Genomic DNA, 15964 nt, shown 5'->3' with positions numbered 1-15964 from the left:
ACTTTTGTATCCTGCTACATTGCCAAATTCATGTATTAAGTCTAGTAGTTTTTTGATGGAGTCTCTAGGGTTTTGTATGTATAATATCATGTCGTCTGCAAATAAGGACAGTTTTACTTCCTCTTTTCCAATCTGGATGCCTTTTATTTCTTCTTCTTGTCTAATTGCAATGGCTAATACTTCCAGGACTATGTTGAACAGGAGTGGTGAGAGTGGGCATCCCTGTCTTGTTCCTGTTCTTAGGGGAAATGGTGTTAGTTTTTGTCCATTGAGTATGATGTTGGCTGTGGGCCTGTCAGCTCCTTCCTTTAGAACAAACCATAGGCAAGATCCTTTTTCTTTTCCATATCAGGGAAGTTGCTAAGTATATGCCAAAGCCTGGGCATAACTCATTCCTAAATAGACTTGCTTCACCGCCCAGACGAGGTCAGAGGGAGTAAAGGTGAAAAGGAGACATCAACTCCTTCTGGGAGTGAAATGCCACCAATCTCTTTGCCTGAAGGTCACCCACACCACTCACCCACTAGCCTTCCCCCACATGACTTTTAAGTACGTTCCAGATAGAGCTTCACAAGAGATAGCATAAGGAATATTTATTATCATTTTAATTTAAAAAATAAGTTCAAAAGTCTCTGAGCGATAAGCTGAAATACAATAAAATGTAGTATCTGAGTGTTAGACACCTTGCTGGCATGCAATAGTTCACTTAATGCAGGCAAAGGCCCTGTAGAAATTTCCATGTTATTACATATTGTCTCCCCTTTTCCCAGAAGACCCTAATGAAATGAGGAGTACACCAAGGCACAGAGGTAAAGGGACTGGGCTGAGGTCAGACTGCCAGGAGAAACATATAGGAATTGGACTGAGAAAATCCTCACAGTTCTACCCATAATGCTACCCAGGGTACAATTCTATGGCTACTGCTCAGCAGGAGAAAAAGCCAGTGTCTTCTTCCAAGTAATCACTAGTGTCACATCTGTGGGGTAGCAGGAAGAATGTCATGGGGAGCAGGCCCTGACATGATGCCCTGCCCTGTGATCCAGGCCAGAAACCAGTAAATGGGACTCACCTACAGCTCCAAGATACCCTCTGTCACCCTGCCTGGAACACACAGTCCTCACTACAAAGCCCAACCCTCTTTGTGGAAAACCAGCTGCACAGCCTCATCTACATCATTCACAATGTGGGATGCCTCTATAAGCCCTGGACTAAAACTGAAGTCCCGGTGCCCATGGAAGGGAGGTTCCTCTCCTCCCTGAGCAGGCTCTGTGGACCCCGGGACCTTGGGACTGTATACACCAGTGCACACCAGGATGGAGGCACAGCTCTGGGTTGCTGAGGGTCGCTGCTTCAACAGACCACTCGTCCCCAGCTCCTCTGCCCCCTCATGCTTCGCCATCTGCAGGTACTGGTTGAACAGGTTGGCACCGTAGACATCAGACATAGGATTATCACTGGTAGGGGTAACCATACCGGAAAAGAAAAGAGGAGAAAACTGAAGTTCAGTGTTGTAAGGTGCAGAGAGCAGAGGACAATTGTGGGGCAAGGAGTGTGCATTAAACATAGGGAAACAAGGTGAATGAGAGGGGAAGGGAAAGTTGAGGAGATGGGTAGAACTTACCCTACAGCATAGAGCTTCTGGATGGGGGCAGCCCAACCCCGCCTCTCCGCCTGCCGCCTGATCAGTTCTTCTGCATACTGATAAGTGAGGATGCTGGGTTTGCCCATCAGGCCCTTGTATCTTAGCTCTTTGCCTGTCACTTTGCGGTAAATGGTTTCCAGGCACAGCAGAAACGTGCCATGGCCAAACCTGCCAGAGAAGACAGCCCAGCAGCTCAGTCTTCACTCCCTGGTCTCTCCAGGCCACCTGCCATTCTCTGAGCAGTACCCTTTCACTCCCCCAGTGGTAACAGGTCAAAATGAAATTACTTCTAGTAAGAATTACATTTATTGCCTACATTTATGATCTGCTATTATCTAATAACATTTATTGAGCACTGTTCTAACACTGGAGATACAAATCACTTTTAATTCTCAGAAAAACCCTATGAGATCATTGTTCTCATTTTACAAGTGAGGAAACTGAGGCATAAAGAAATTAAGTAACTTGCCCAAGGTGGTAGCACTAGGATTATACCCCAGGTATTAGTATTCCAGAAAGTTTAATTTTTGCTTTAGAATTGTGGCAGACTACTGGTTGCCGTTCTCCCCTTCTCTCTTGGTGCCAATTTTCACTGAGCATAGTGCTACCAGGTGTAAAAACTATATTCCCTTCCTCCTCTGCAACAGGGTGTGTGGCCATGTGGCTGCACTATAACCAAAGAGTCAATGAAATTAGAAGTGCTGGGCTAACCTTCTAGGAAGTATCCTTAAATCGGGGAGGTGATGCTCTTCTCTACCTTCCCCTGTTCCTCTCTGCCTGGAATGCTGATATGATAGCTGAAGTTCAGGCAGCCATTTGGGATTATGTAGTAAAGGGCTAAGGATTGCACAGCAGGAAGACAGAGGTGCTTCTGTTCCTGACAGGTGGAGCTTCCATACAAGACTTGGACAGCCTACCCCAGACTTATTTCACATGAGAAAGAAACTTTTATCTTTTTTAAGATACTTTTGTTTTGGGGTTTAAATCCCTTGCCACTAAACCAAATCTGAACTGATGCCACACAATATATTGAAGTTATATTTATGTCACTTATTTATGTAATAAATTATATTTTCAAATTACTGAATGAAAAATTAACCTCAAACCTGGTTTGTAAATTGAAATCTTCCCCTTACTATTCAGTTCCCAGCCTATATAACCAAACCCCCTTCAGCTAGTGTCAGCGTACCCTAATTTTGGAAGAATAACTCAGAAAAAATACCTAACCTCAAGCTATAGGAAAATACTTGAAACCTAACAAGAGTGAACACTGTAATCTCCATCTCTTATGGGCTACTGAGTGACCCATCTCTTATGGGCTATTGACTTGAGGTAGTGTTGGGCCCTGCTGCCCTATTGATGGATCACACATCCAGCTTACTGGGAGTCATGGGGAGGGGAGAAAACTCTAGACCAAGCATGTCAAACTTGGGGCCCATGGGCCCCATGCGGCCTACAACGAATATTCTTGTGGCCCAGCCAATATAATGGTATGCAAGAAACATTTTAATAAAAATTACATAACTTAATTTTTACAATATCCTGTTATACACAATCTATATATATAAAGGCTAATACACTAAGTGTCCCTCCAACTGTCACTATGACATGTACTGACCACCAGGGGGCAGACGCTCAATGCAGGAGCTGCCGTGATGCACACTTGCCATTTACAGAGAAACAGCAACGTAGACCTGATGCTGACAGAGCAACACTTGGCTTCCCCTAAGTGGGACACAGGCCCCGCCACCACCCCAGAGCAACAGCCCACCAAATTGCAGCTGATGCTGCCGAGACCCCATGGTGCAAGCCCAGCCCAGCCCAGAAATGGTGGCTGTGGGCACCGGGTAATGACATCACATAGCAATGCCCGGCTTCCTCTCCTTAGCGACAGGCCATCCTATATAATAAAAGCCTAATATGCAAATCGAACGAATGGCCAAACAGCAGAACAACCATTGGGATGAACATCCTGGACCATGCTATGACATCCACTGGCACCAAGCCAGCCAAGGCGGGTGTGATGCAACTGGTAGGGGGCCTTGCCATCGCCCCATGATGACCCTGCAGAGGGAGGCCCAGACCACCGACTGCAGGCTGTGGCAGGTGGGTGGGGCCTCCCTCTGTGAGGGAAGCCCAGGTCCCAGGTGCCAGTGGCCGGAGGTAAGCCCAGGTCCCGGGTGCCGGAGGGAAGCCGGTGCCGGCAGCTGGAGGAAGGAAGGCCTACTCTTGCACAGATTTTGTGCATCGGGCCTCTCTATATATAAAGGGCTAATATGCTAAGTGTCCATCTGGGTAATGACGTCACATAGCAATCAATGCCTGGCTTCCTCTCCCTAGCGACAACTAGCCTCCTTGGAGTTTCTTCAGCCCAGGAACACGACTTGCTTTATAGCCAGGTGCAAACATTTTACACTTTAATCAAATGTCTGTGAAGTGTTTTCCTGTGCCTCATCTTATTTGATCCTCATAAAAGTTCTGGATTAGGTAGATAGGAGACACGATGGAATCCTATTTTCTTTTTATTAGCTGGAAAACAGAGATTTAGAAACTTGACCCAACTGAAAAGAAGAAATGGTGGACCCTGAAAATGACTTCAGGTTTTCTCACTGCACGGAATATAGTCAAACACTGCTGCAGTTAAATATTTTACCCTTTGTTCTCCCTGTGCGATCTACAATAATAACCTGCTTCGTGTTGATATTTATTGCTGTGTTGCTGACAATTGAAAGAGAAATTGGGGTGCTTCACGGGGCTGGAAAAGTTAAGCTACATCAGAAGCAGATCTAATTAAGCAAGTTTATCTATATATATAAAGCTCTCGCTGGCGCCAATCTCACGCATGTGTTTCCTCTGTCATTGTCGATCATGAATTTGGTTGACACTTCTATTATAGAGAAAGGGCAAGTAGCGATATTAAAATATTTCTTCTAATTAATTTCCTTTCAATGTGCACAAATTTGTGCACTGGGCCACTAGTTATTAATAACAAACTACAACGTTCGCTTATGACTGATTACTATAATTGTGTTGCATTCATTTCCCTTACATGCCTTACACGCAGGCACACCATTTCTCTCCACTAATACTAGCAGCGAATATTTTAGCAGCTGATTGCCACGCTATTAGTCTTGGACTGACTTGTTTGCTGTGTGCAACAGGAAATATTTCGCTTTTGGAGAACAAGAAAAATGGTTTATTTGCGTTACGCTTATTAATTTGTGCACTTATTCAGTGTCTGGTAAGTTAATGTTCAAGAAAAAATATTTTTATTAAAATGTTCTATTATTTTATGTTAACGATTACTCATTTATTTCAGCCCTTTGTATTCAGCATGTCTCTATTGAAATACACCTATGTTTCTATGAAAATTGAAGCTTTTGTTTTTTGTGACCCACATAAACTTAAACCTTGTTTATTTGGCTTGTGTTAGCCTTTGAGTTTGACATGCTTGCTCTAGACTTAGGCCTTGCAAATAAGAGCAGCCAAACAGTACACAGCAGCCGTCAGCTGCCCTTCCAGTAAAGGCACCTCCAGGGCCAGAAAAAGGGATGCCTATACTATTCTCAAACTCAGAAAAGGACAGAACAGGTGAGCTCTACACAACTGCGCAGGGAGTGTGTAAGCCTGTTCACTACCCGCATGCCTTTGAGAAAGTCACTTATCCACTGGGTCTGTTTTCTGGTATATACAAACATCAGAACAATTATTTCTTTTCCCTGCTCCTATGTTTTAAGGGCAAAGGGAAACAAAGAATTGAAATAATCAATGCTACAGGGTGAAGGCAAAGAAGGAAGAGCAGTTGAATAATTTGCATTGATATACCTCAGAAACTGACCATTTGGGTTCCTCTAATCAAAAAGAACTTGTTCTGTTAAGATTCTTAAGGGCAAGGATTATTTGTTAAAAATCATCTCAATACATCTTCAGTGTTCAGTAAGCTGCAATATCAAATGGCGGTGGGAAACTGTCAGTAGGACTGCTCAGGCAATAGCTGGAAATGGGCCACCAGGGTCAAGGCCAGGGACTATGTCCTCACCTGGGCATCTTGGCTTCAGCCATCCAAAGAAGATCCATGTTACTGGCCAGGACAGGGAGATGGGGATAAGGGGCCGTCGCCAGACCTGTCCCAGGGTTCCCATTGCTGAGAAGGACATCCATGATCAGCTGCAGGCTTGTCTCCCAGCGTACTGGCTCCCCAAGGAGGAGTACTCCTTTAAAGAGCAAAGGCATAGGGGTAAGGGTGCAGGGCACTTAGCCTGCCCTTTGTGGCAGGCGGGAGTAAGGCCCTCAGAAGACCAGTTGAGGCCACCCAACCACAAGCTCTTCCCTTACAGTACAATCACCTTGGCAAGGACATGGTTCCCTGAATAGCCTTGAAAGAGCCTCTCACCTATTCACCCAAGATGAACAAAACCCAGGGACCGGGAAGGCACCTCCTAAGCCTTAGGACCTAAGGGCTCATACTGTTATTGTGTCCACCATGTTCACAGAAGTTTAAAACAAGACAAACAACAGTGAGTCTCAGGCCCACTTCCTCTTGCTAACTGATATTCTCCCCACCACCCTACCCATAGGTACTTGGCAAAATGCTCACTTTTCTCAGCCACTTCTCTTTGAGCCCCAGGAGCCAATAAACCTAACAACTAGGAGAGCTGAATGCAGAGTGATAGAGACCTGAATTCCAAGGCTGACTGTGCCAACTTTCCTGATTGTGGGCAAGTTATTTACCTTCTCTAAGCCTCAGCTTCTTCAACTACAATAACAACACCTACTATTGTTATGAGAATAAAAATGAGATATAATAAATAAAGCACTTAACCTGTGCTGGACACATGGTACTCAACAAATGGAAGTTGTGATATCAGCTACAAGAGCAGTGAATTGAACCACTGCCCCATGGAGAGATGTTCTGGAGGCTGGGGGATGTATTTTAATCATTAAAATGACTGATACTTAGTGGTGAGGATTGTGGGAGGGGGCCAGGGATGCTAGATGCTCAGTACAGTCTTGTTCAATCAAAAACTGCCAATGTCTATAAACATTTGAGTGTCCCATCTGGTATTCATGTAGGGAACAACCTGTTTATAATTAATGAACCTAAACCCTAATTCCATGTAAACACAAAGTATTTTTTGGTAGTTTTCATAAACACTAATTTTTCAAAAAAAATGTAACTATCACATAAGTCAAGAGAAGGTTGTACTTTTCTTTTTTCAAAATGTTATCAAGTTTAGTCCCTATTTTACAAAATCACTTCATCAATGATGATACTGTCCCTAATTTCTGAGTCACCAACAAAACACACCTATATCACACCTATAAACATATATCAGTCTGCATTTGTAGCTGTCACATTCATGGTGATTCTATGTTTGGTTCAATCATTTTACTACTTCGTTATGTCTTTTTGGAAAATTACTACATATTGAAGTACATATTACCTTACTAAAATGTTTTCCCTTTATTTCTCCCTATTACAATTATATTAAACTAATTAATTGTAACGTGTATAGGAAGATATATTATCTATTAATTTCATTTTAAGTTAGTAAAGGGGACACTACAATATTTTTGTTATACAAGGAGCAAACTGGGTTTAATGGGCCTAAGGAACACTGGGCTAAATTACCCCTAGGTGCCTTTCTACTCTAAGATTTTCTAAGCTTATGATTCTTCTGGAATAAAAAGGCAAATGATATAAAGAGGGAAAGATTAACAACAAATATCTCAGAGGTAGTGAGTGGCAGATCCAACACCAGAACCCAGGTGATCTAATGCTCAATGCCCCCTGGCTACAATAATCTGGAGGGCCTGAAAGGAGAAAGAACAACCCAGTCCCATGCCCACACAAGGAGAGGACCTCATTACCTTCAATAGCGGGGAAGTCATTCCTTGGAAGGGGCTGCCAAGAGACAAAGAACAAGCCCATCAATGCAATGATTACTTTCCACTACAGGACAATTACACACTGGTTTCCAAGGGTGGGTGGGAGGAAAGTCGCATTCCAGACAGGATTGAAGACTACCCCATGGTGTAGCCCAAGCTGAGGAGAAGCAAATAGGACTGCGGAAGAAGATTCATGAAGAAAGGTGAAGAGAGAAGAACCAGGCTGGTCACAGAACAGGTTGAGGGATACCACATATACTAGTAAAGGTCAGCTAGGAGGAAAGGTTGATCAGCTGTCTTCTCCTGCAAGGACAGGAAGCAAGATATGGGCCAAGCAAGAGTCTAGAGCAGCGGTTCTCAACCTGTGGGTCGCAACCCCTTTGGGGGTCAAACGACCTTTTCACAGGGGTCGCCTAAAACCATCGGAAAACACATATATAATTACATATTGTTTTTGTGATTAATCACTATGCTTTAATTATGTTCAATTTGTAACAATGAAAATACATCCTGCATATCAGATATTTACATTACGATTTAAAACAGTAGTAAAATTACAGTTATGAAGCAGCAACAAAAATAATTTTATGGTTGGGGGTCACCACAACATGAGGAACTGTATTAAAGGGTCGCGGCATTAGGAAGGTTGAAAACCACTGGTCTAGAGGAAGGTGAGCCTTTGGAGAAAAAGGAGGCCTTCAGGGTGTGATGGACCATTTCTGTTGCTGTTGGATTAGGAGGCAGAAGCTTTCGTGTTACCAACCGCTTCCATTCCTTCCCCAGACTATTACAATCTTATCTCTGCCACTAATCAGCTATATGACCTGGAGTAAGTCTCTTCCCTTGAGACTCAGTCTCTGAGCTGTTCTAAGATCTTCTCCAACTGTGACATTCTGGTTCTCCACATAATTTGCATGGTTCTAGAAAAAAAAGCTCTCAAAGGCAATAAAGTACTCTATTTTAATTGGAACACTCTGGGAGAAGGAGAGAAGCTATATAAATGAATAAAAGTGAGCTTATCTGTTTATAACACATTTCATCACATTTTGATAGTAGTCAGACTTATAATATAGGCTATATGATATAAATATATAAAGTTGACATAAAAAAGAGGGTCAGGGGCTGTCACGCACTATAGAGGATCAATAAGATGCTCTGTGACTACTGATCAGAAAATATAAATATAAATATGAGCTGAACCCAAAGAGAACACAACAGACACTCAGAACTGCCAGTTACTTTTATAAGTAGGCTGCTTTTCACAAGGAAACTGTCTCAGGATAAAGCAGAACAGTGAAGAATTTGTTAACAGAGGTTAACGATTCTCCCAGCCAATACTGGGAAAGCCAGCTACTAAAATACAAAGCTACCAACTGGAGGAGATGCTGGGGCTCTATAAAAGGGTTCTCAGTTAATCACAAACAATGCAGAAAGGAAAGCCCTTTGGAGTATATAGCTCCTCTGAGTCATTCTGGATATGTGGGGGACAAATCCTTGGCCAGATGTGCTTCTCCAAGAAGGCAATTTGTGAAACATGGACAAGCTGTAGCTCTAACGGTGAAGGGTTGCAAGAGGAGCCCATGAAGGAACAAGAGTCACCAGATGTTCTTATTACCGTGGTCTTTGGCCGCCGTTGGAGATCCACCATGTCAAGCACAGGGAAGGCCATCCGCAGCTCATCCACAGTAACCACATTCTTGAAGCCCAGTCTAGACCAAGATCAGGGAAACAAAGCTGGACAGTTCTGGGGGAAAAATATCTTTAAAGGAAGGGGAACCAACCTAATCCTGATCAAACTAGTCTACCTAATCCCCAGACAGGAGTGAACTAATGAGCCCAGCAGGGTCAACACCAATCCTAAAAGTACTGACAGGCAGTCCATGAGTGCATAGGCAGAGCGGGGCTGTGTCCCTCCAAGCAATATACCACTGCAGACTGGACACATTTTAGGTGCCAGATCCTACACTGGGCAATACTAAGGCATACGGCATATAAGAAACTCTGTCCTCAAGGAGCTCACCACCTCCCCAAAGCCCATCACAGAGAGCACTCTGTGAAGTGCTGCCACTGTATGCCAAGAAATTCAGACTAGGAGACTACTCAGTGGTCTGGGTAGCTGGGCAAAAGGCCTAGAGCAAGCATGTCAAACTCACGGCCCACAATAAATATTTTTTGCCAATATAACGGTATGCAAGAAATGTTTTTTTTTTAAATTTTTTTTTTTTAATATATTTTATTGATTTTTTACAGAGAGGAAGGGAGAGAGATAGAGAGTTAGAAACATCGATGAGAGAGAAACATCGATCAGCTGCCTCCTGCACATCTCCAACTGGGGATATGCCCGCAACCCAGGTACATGCCCCTGACCGGAATCGAACCTGGGACCCCTCAGTCCACAGGCCGACGCTCTATCCACTGAGCCAAACCGGTTTCGGCTGCAAGAAATGTTTTAATAAAAATTTCATAACTTAATTTTTACAATATCCTGTTATACATAATTATTAATAACGAGCTACAACGTTCGCTAATGACTGATTACTATAATCGTGTTGCATTCATTTCCCTTACACACCTTACGTGCAGGCGCACCATTTCTTTCCACTAATACTAGCAATTGCCACGCCTTTAGTCTTGGCAATATTTTGCTTTCGAAGAACAAGAAAAATAGTTTTATTTGCATTACATTTATTAATTTGTGCAGTTATTCAGTGTCTGGTAAGTTAATGTTCAAGAAAAAATATTAATTTTTATTAAGGTGTTCTATTATTTTATGTTAATGATTACTTATTATTTATTTATTTCAGCCCTTTGTATTCAGCATGTCTCTATCGAAATAAACCTACTTTTCCATGAAAATTGAATTTTTTTTTTTTTTTGCGGCCCACATAAACTTAAACCTTGTTTATTTGGCCTGTGTTAGCCTTTGTGTTTGACATGCTTGGTCTAGAGCAGCAGTTGCCAACCTTTTGGACTTCATGGACCACAAGTGGTCCACGGACCACCGGTTGGCGACAGCTGCTCCAGAGGTTTCCTTAAACCAGCGGTTGCCAACCTTTCAGACCTCATGGACCACCAGTTGGCTAACGCTGATTTAGAGAAGTTAGGCTTGAGCTGAAGCTTTAAGATGAATTGCATTCCACCAGCATGGGGAGGCCATGGGAGAGGTAAGCCAGCTCAGCTTTAGCTCTTCAAGACCTGCCTCCATTTTTCTGTCTTTAATTCCCATTTGTAACCTTAACTGGCTATGATTTCAGGTTATTCTCAAAATGAATTTTTCAAAAATGATACTTCCATCAGACCACCCCATCAGTAATAAACCTGGAGACTCCCCACTGCCCTCATAATAAATTCAGTTACTTCCTGTATTTACTTCTGCAGTTTCCTACACCACCCTCCCTATCCTTATTTCCCACCCTGTCCCATTACAATCTTCTGCTTCAGGGATCCTCACCATCCCTTCTCTTTCTAGCCTCCTTACTGCTTCTGCATGGAAAACCTGAAACCTCTCCTGTGGCATAGCCTTGCCCCTCCTTGAAGCCATAAGCAATTTCTGCTCGAAGGATGTTCCCCTCCCCCTAACTATACCTATGACACCCAGAACCACCTATTCTGTTCTTTTAAGTCTTTAATCCCATGCCATCTGAAATATTCCTTTATTGTATAGGGTGCTTCAAATATGAGCCCTTCAGTTAATTCACAATTCCACAGTGCTTCTCCTGGCCCCTACTCCCCTTAGACCCTATAGTACAGTGCTGGCACAAAGGAAGTGCTGGACAGGGTCTGCAGGAGCAAATAAATAAGCTGCTTGAGAACAAGGACAATCTTCACTGCCTTTTGAATATGCACATCGCTCAAAGGATGAATTCATTGTAGATACTTAATTAACATTGCAGATAAGTTGATTGAGCACCATGAAGAATAGCCCTGGAGCAGTGGTTCTCAAACCTAATTACAGAATCACTTAGTTTAATTTTTTAAAATATAGACTGTTGATTTTTATCTCAGACCTAATGACACAGACTCTCCAGGAATCTGTATTTTCAGCTCCCCAGAAGGTAATGATGCAGTGGGCTGGCTTTTGGAAACCACCAGCCACCAGGACTGGCCACATCTGAGGGCTGTCCCTCGCCCTCAAGAGCCCACCACACACCCGATGAGGCCTCCATCCAGCATGCCTCATGATGGTGCCCCCTCCGCCATGGGAGAAAAGTCCCCAGTCCTGCCCCTTTCTCTTCAGCCAGAGTGAGAAGCATCAAAAGGATACACTTGGGCATTTTCCACCAGGGGTCCCTGCCCAGATACTATCATCCGCTTTCCATGATATTGTGAGAAAAGCTTCATGGGACTGTGAGAGAGAATAACTTGATCTGGCTCCACCTGTAGGGACAGCCATGAGACAGGAGAGAAGAGTTGAGGGGAAATAATGGAAGATAAATAGCAGCTTCTTTCACCTAGGAAGGAAAAAAAACAACTGCCCAGATTAAAAAAAAGGGGGTGGAGGGTTTCCTAGCTCCTAGAAAGTATCTAAACGGGTATGACAATCACAAGTCTAATTTGGCTCTTGCCACACAAAACAAGCAAGCAGTGCCTTGTCCCATGTGGCTCAGGGGTAGAGTGTTGGCCTGAGCACTAAAGGGTCTTGGGTTTGATTCCCAGTCAAGGGCATCTACCTGGGTTGCAGGTTCGATCCCCAGGCCTGGTGGTCAGGGAGTCTTTCTTTCTCCTTCCTTCCTTCCTCCCTCCTTCCTTCCTTCCTTCCTTCCTTCCTTCCTTCCTTCCTTCCTTCCTTCCTTCCTTCCTTCCTTCCTTCCTTCCTTCTTCCCTCCCCCTCCCCCTCCCCCTTCCCTTTCCTTTCCTTTCCTTCCCTCCCTCCCTTCCCTCCCTCCCTCCCTCCCTCCCTTCCTCCCTCCCTCCCTCCTTCCCTTCCCTTCCCCTTCTCCTTCCCTCCCCTCCTCTCCCCTCCCTTTCCCTCCCCTCTCCTCCCTTCCTTCCCTTTTCTTTCTTCTCTATCCTCTTCTCTCTCTCTCTCTCTCTCTCTCTCTCTCTCTCTCTCTCTCTCTCCCCCCCCCCACCCCCTCCCATTCTCTCTAAAAATCAATGGAAAAAAATATCCTCAGGCAAGGATTAATAAAAAAAAGCAAGCAGGACATGCCATCAGTGATGGGTTCTGATACTCACCAATCCTGTCTTGCTCAACTCCCCTTTGAAAAGCAGTTTGTGTGCATGTTTTCTGTCACTGTCTTAGAGCTCTGCCTCTAACTTTGACTTTCAGTTCTCAGTTCTACTTAAAGACTTAGCCTTTTAACATTTAAACTAATTACAACAATACAGCCTTTTCTCACAATGTTTTTGAAACCCTCTCTGAAAACCACAGAAGGGAAACAGTTTTATGTCTTTACTCCCTGCATTCATCTTCAAACAGGGTCATCCCATCATCAATCAGCCACTTTATTTACTTTCTTGGTTCCAAGTACTCTTTCCCAAAACCACAAGCACGCTCAACAAAGAAAAATGAGTGTGTCAATATGAGATACATGGGCAGTTGAAAGTGGGTGAAGAGGGACTGCCTTCAGGGGACAGCGCTTATTCACAGGCATGCATCTTATTTATGAGAAACAAGGGCCATTACTTCAGAGTCCTACTTGGTATACGGAGATTTTGAAAAATGTGACCCTCACTCTGACTAGTATAGCTCAGTTGGTTGAGTGTCGTCCCATGCACGAAGAGGTTGCTGGTTTGATTCCTGGTCAGGGCACATGTCTAGGGTTGTGGGCTTGATCCCCACTAGGCAACATGCAGGAGGCAGCCAATCGATGGTTCTCTCTCATTGATGTCTCTCTCATCCCCTTCCTCTCTCTCTCTCTAAAATCAATCTTATCTAATAAAAGAGAAACATGCAAATTGACCATACCTCTGCTACACTCACAAGCCATGCCCACAAGCCAATCAGAAGCAAGTATGCAAATAAACCCAACCAAGATGGCTGTGGCCAAGGAGCTGGAGCAAACAGGAGGCTTGGGTTGCCCCTGGCGATGGAGGAAGCCAAGCTTCCTGCCTGCCCTGGCCGGCTCCGCTCAAGGCTACAAAGTTTCAATTATAGAAGATAAATAAATCCCAGATACCTGTTTCCAGCCGCTGTGGCCTCTGCTTAAGGAGGGTCTGGGAGCCTGGGTTTCCCAGGGCCGTGGCCAGCCTGCAAATAGCCCTCAGTCCCTCACCCAGACTGGCCACACCCTCATGGGGTGAGAGTCCCTGTTGGGGGGCGTGGCCAGCCTGCAAACAGCCATCAGCCCCTCACCAAGGCTGGCCAGGCACCCCAGCGGGAACCCCCACCCTGAAGGGGGTGTGGCAGCCTGAAAACGGCCCTCAGCCCCTCACCCAGGCTGGCCACGCCCAAAGGGAACCGCCACCCTGATCCGGGACACCCTTGAGGGCAAACCAGCCGGCCCCCACTTGTGCACCAGGCCACTATCTATACTAATAAAAGGGTAATATGCTAATTAGACTGGGAGACCTTCCGGATGTTCTTCTGGACAAAGCCATGGTGGCGGGGCCAAGGTAGAGGCAGTTAGAGGCCAAGAGGGGAGGGCAGTTGTGGGTGATCAGGCTGGTGGGGGTGGGGTCATTGGGGGGGGTAAGCCAACCAGCAGGGGGGCCAGTTGGGGGCAAGCAGGCCATCAGTGGGGGTCAGTTGGAGGTGATCAGGACAGCGGGAGGGGGCAGTTTTGAGTGAGCAGGCCAGCAGGGGGGCAGTTGGGGGTGAGCAGGCCAGTGGAGAGGGAAGGTAGGGGCAAGCAGGCCAGCAAGGGGGGGGGGGGGCAGTTGGGGGTGATCAGACTGGCGGGGGGGGGGGCATTTGGAGGCAAGCAGGCCAGCGGCAGGGGGCAGCTGTGGGTGAGCAGGCCGGCAGGCAGAGTGGTTAGGGGCAATCAGGCAGGCAGGCAGGCAGGCGAGTGGTTAGGAGCCAGAAGTCCCGGATTGCGAGAGGGATGTCCGATCCCTGTAAACCGGCAGTAGGACATCCTTCAAGGGGTCCCAGATTAGAGAGGGTGCAGGCCAGGCTGAGGAATACCCCTTCCCCTGTGCATGAATTTCGTGCACCAGCCCACTAGTGTAAACATATTAAGAAAAGAAAAGAAAAATGTAACCATTACTTTCTAGGGGCTGACAATTCAAAAGAGACAACTCTGATGCCCAGAAGAAATGAATATAAAGGCTATAGCTGAACTGCCAACTCCATGGGCAGGATTTTTGTGCTTAACATGTATGTATATATAAAAAATTACCCCATTGATGAGGTTCTACTCATGAGGCTGGGCTTAAACTTTAAGTTATTTTTCAACCAGGGTTGAAAGATTTGTACTGAACTAACTGGCCATGCCCTCAGGCTTATCAATACTGTACTGCACCCGAGGGAAAAAGGCTTAGTCAGAACAAGAGTGGGGGTTCCACGGGGAACCAGGCCCTTGAGTCTTCAGCTGCCTCCTTACCTTAAAGCCCAGCAGAGCTGACAGCTCCTGAGCTTTGTCATGCTGTAAGATGTTCCCAGCATTCGTGACAAAGACCACAGGCACCCGCAGCTTCCCCTGGGCATTCACCAGCCTGTGGAAGGCTTTCAGAGCAGCAGGGATCACTCTATGGCCCCGTACCAGCACTCCATCGATGTCCAACAGGAACCCAAAGGTAGGCTGGCTCTGCAGAGGAGAGAACAGAGCCGCCACTGCCTAAGTCAAGAGGCAGAGAGGAGGAAAGAAAAGACCCTTAAAAAGAGGGACTTGGGCCCAGCCTGCATGGCCCAGTGGTTGAACCTTGAACTATGAACCAGGTTAAGGTTGGATTCCTGATTAGGGCACATGCCCCGGTTGTGGGCTCGATCTCCAGTGTTGGGTGTGCAGGAAGCAACCGATCAATGATTCTCTCTCATCATTGATGTTTCTCTCTCTCTCTCTCCCTCCCTCTCCCTTCCTCTCTGAAATCAATAAAAATATATTTTAAAAAGAGAAAAAAGAGGAACTCAGTGCTCTCCCTCCAGGGAGCATGCCCATGCCTTTCCCTTTTCCCTCCCCATTCCAGCCCCAGGCATGTTACCATTAGCTTCCTCACTCCCAAGCTCCAAGGGCCCTTCCTTTACCTCTATAACTTATTTGCTAAGCCCGTTTCTTATAGAAATTGCTTCTTCTACCTCTGTAATTTGCCCAATAAATGCTCTTAAAAAAAAAAGAAGAAAAAAAAAAGAAGAGGAACTCCACATCATTCTCAAGTTGCCCAGGGCCTGAAACATAAAATGAGGACATGGGATTTCTGATAGAGCAAACCCATCAATAATAAAGAATTGGTCCTTTTTCATGTATGTTTAAAAACATAGCGATTTTGTTAAAAATTATTTTTCCAGCCCAGCTGGCGTGTTTCAGTGGTTGAGCATTGACCTATGAA

At 45.2% G+C, this 15964-nt stretch overlaps 1 protein-coding gene across 4 annotated transcripts in view; it reads right to left on the bottom strand.

The window, feature by feature from the left end:
* Positions 1–578: 578 nt before the first annotated feature.
* HDHD5 (haloacid dehalogenase like hydrolase domain containing 5) overlaps positions 579–15964 on the bottom strand; it is a 36951-nt gene continuing 21565 nt past the window's right edge. For 3 of the 4 annotated variants that reach the window (XM_036297116.1, XM_036297115.1, XM_036297113.1), the window contains exons 2-8: positions 15022–15225; positions 11796–11908; positions 9147–9240; positions 7514–7547; positions 5682–5856; positions 1622–1810; positions 579–1454 (exon numbers count right to left, since the gene is read on the bottom strand). In XM_036297116.1, the coding sequence (XP_036153009.1) occupies positions 1121–1454; positions 1622–1810; positions 5682–5856; positions 7514–7547; positions 9147–9240; positions 11796–11908; positions 15022–15225 (1143 nt within the window). In that variant the 3' untranslated portion in view covers positions 579–1120. Of the gene's footprint in view, positions 1455–1621; positions 1811–5681; positions 5857–7513; positions 7548–9146; positions 9241–11795; positions 11909–15021; positions 15256–15964 lie in introns of all 4 variants that reach the window. The other variant, XM_036297114.1, reaches the window with a different exon arrangement.

The sequence above is a fragment of the Myotis myotis genome, unplaced genomic scaffold (genome assembly GCF_014108235.1).
Source record: "Myotis myotis isolate mMyoMyo1 unplaced genomic scaffold, mMyoMyo1.p scaffold_m19_p_3, whole genome shotgun sequence".
Taxonomy (NCBI): Eukaryota; Metazoa; Chordata; class Mammalia; order Chiroptera; family Vespertilionidae; genus Myotis; species Myotis myotis.
This window is presented reverse-complemented; position numbering and strand designations above follow the sequence as displayed.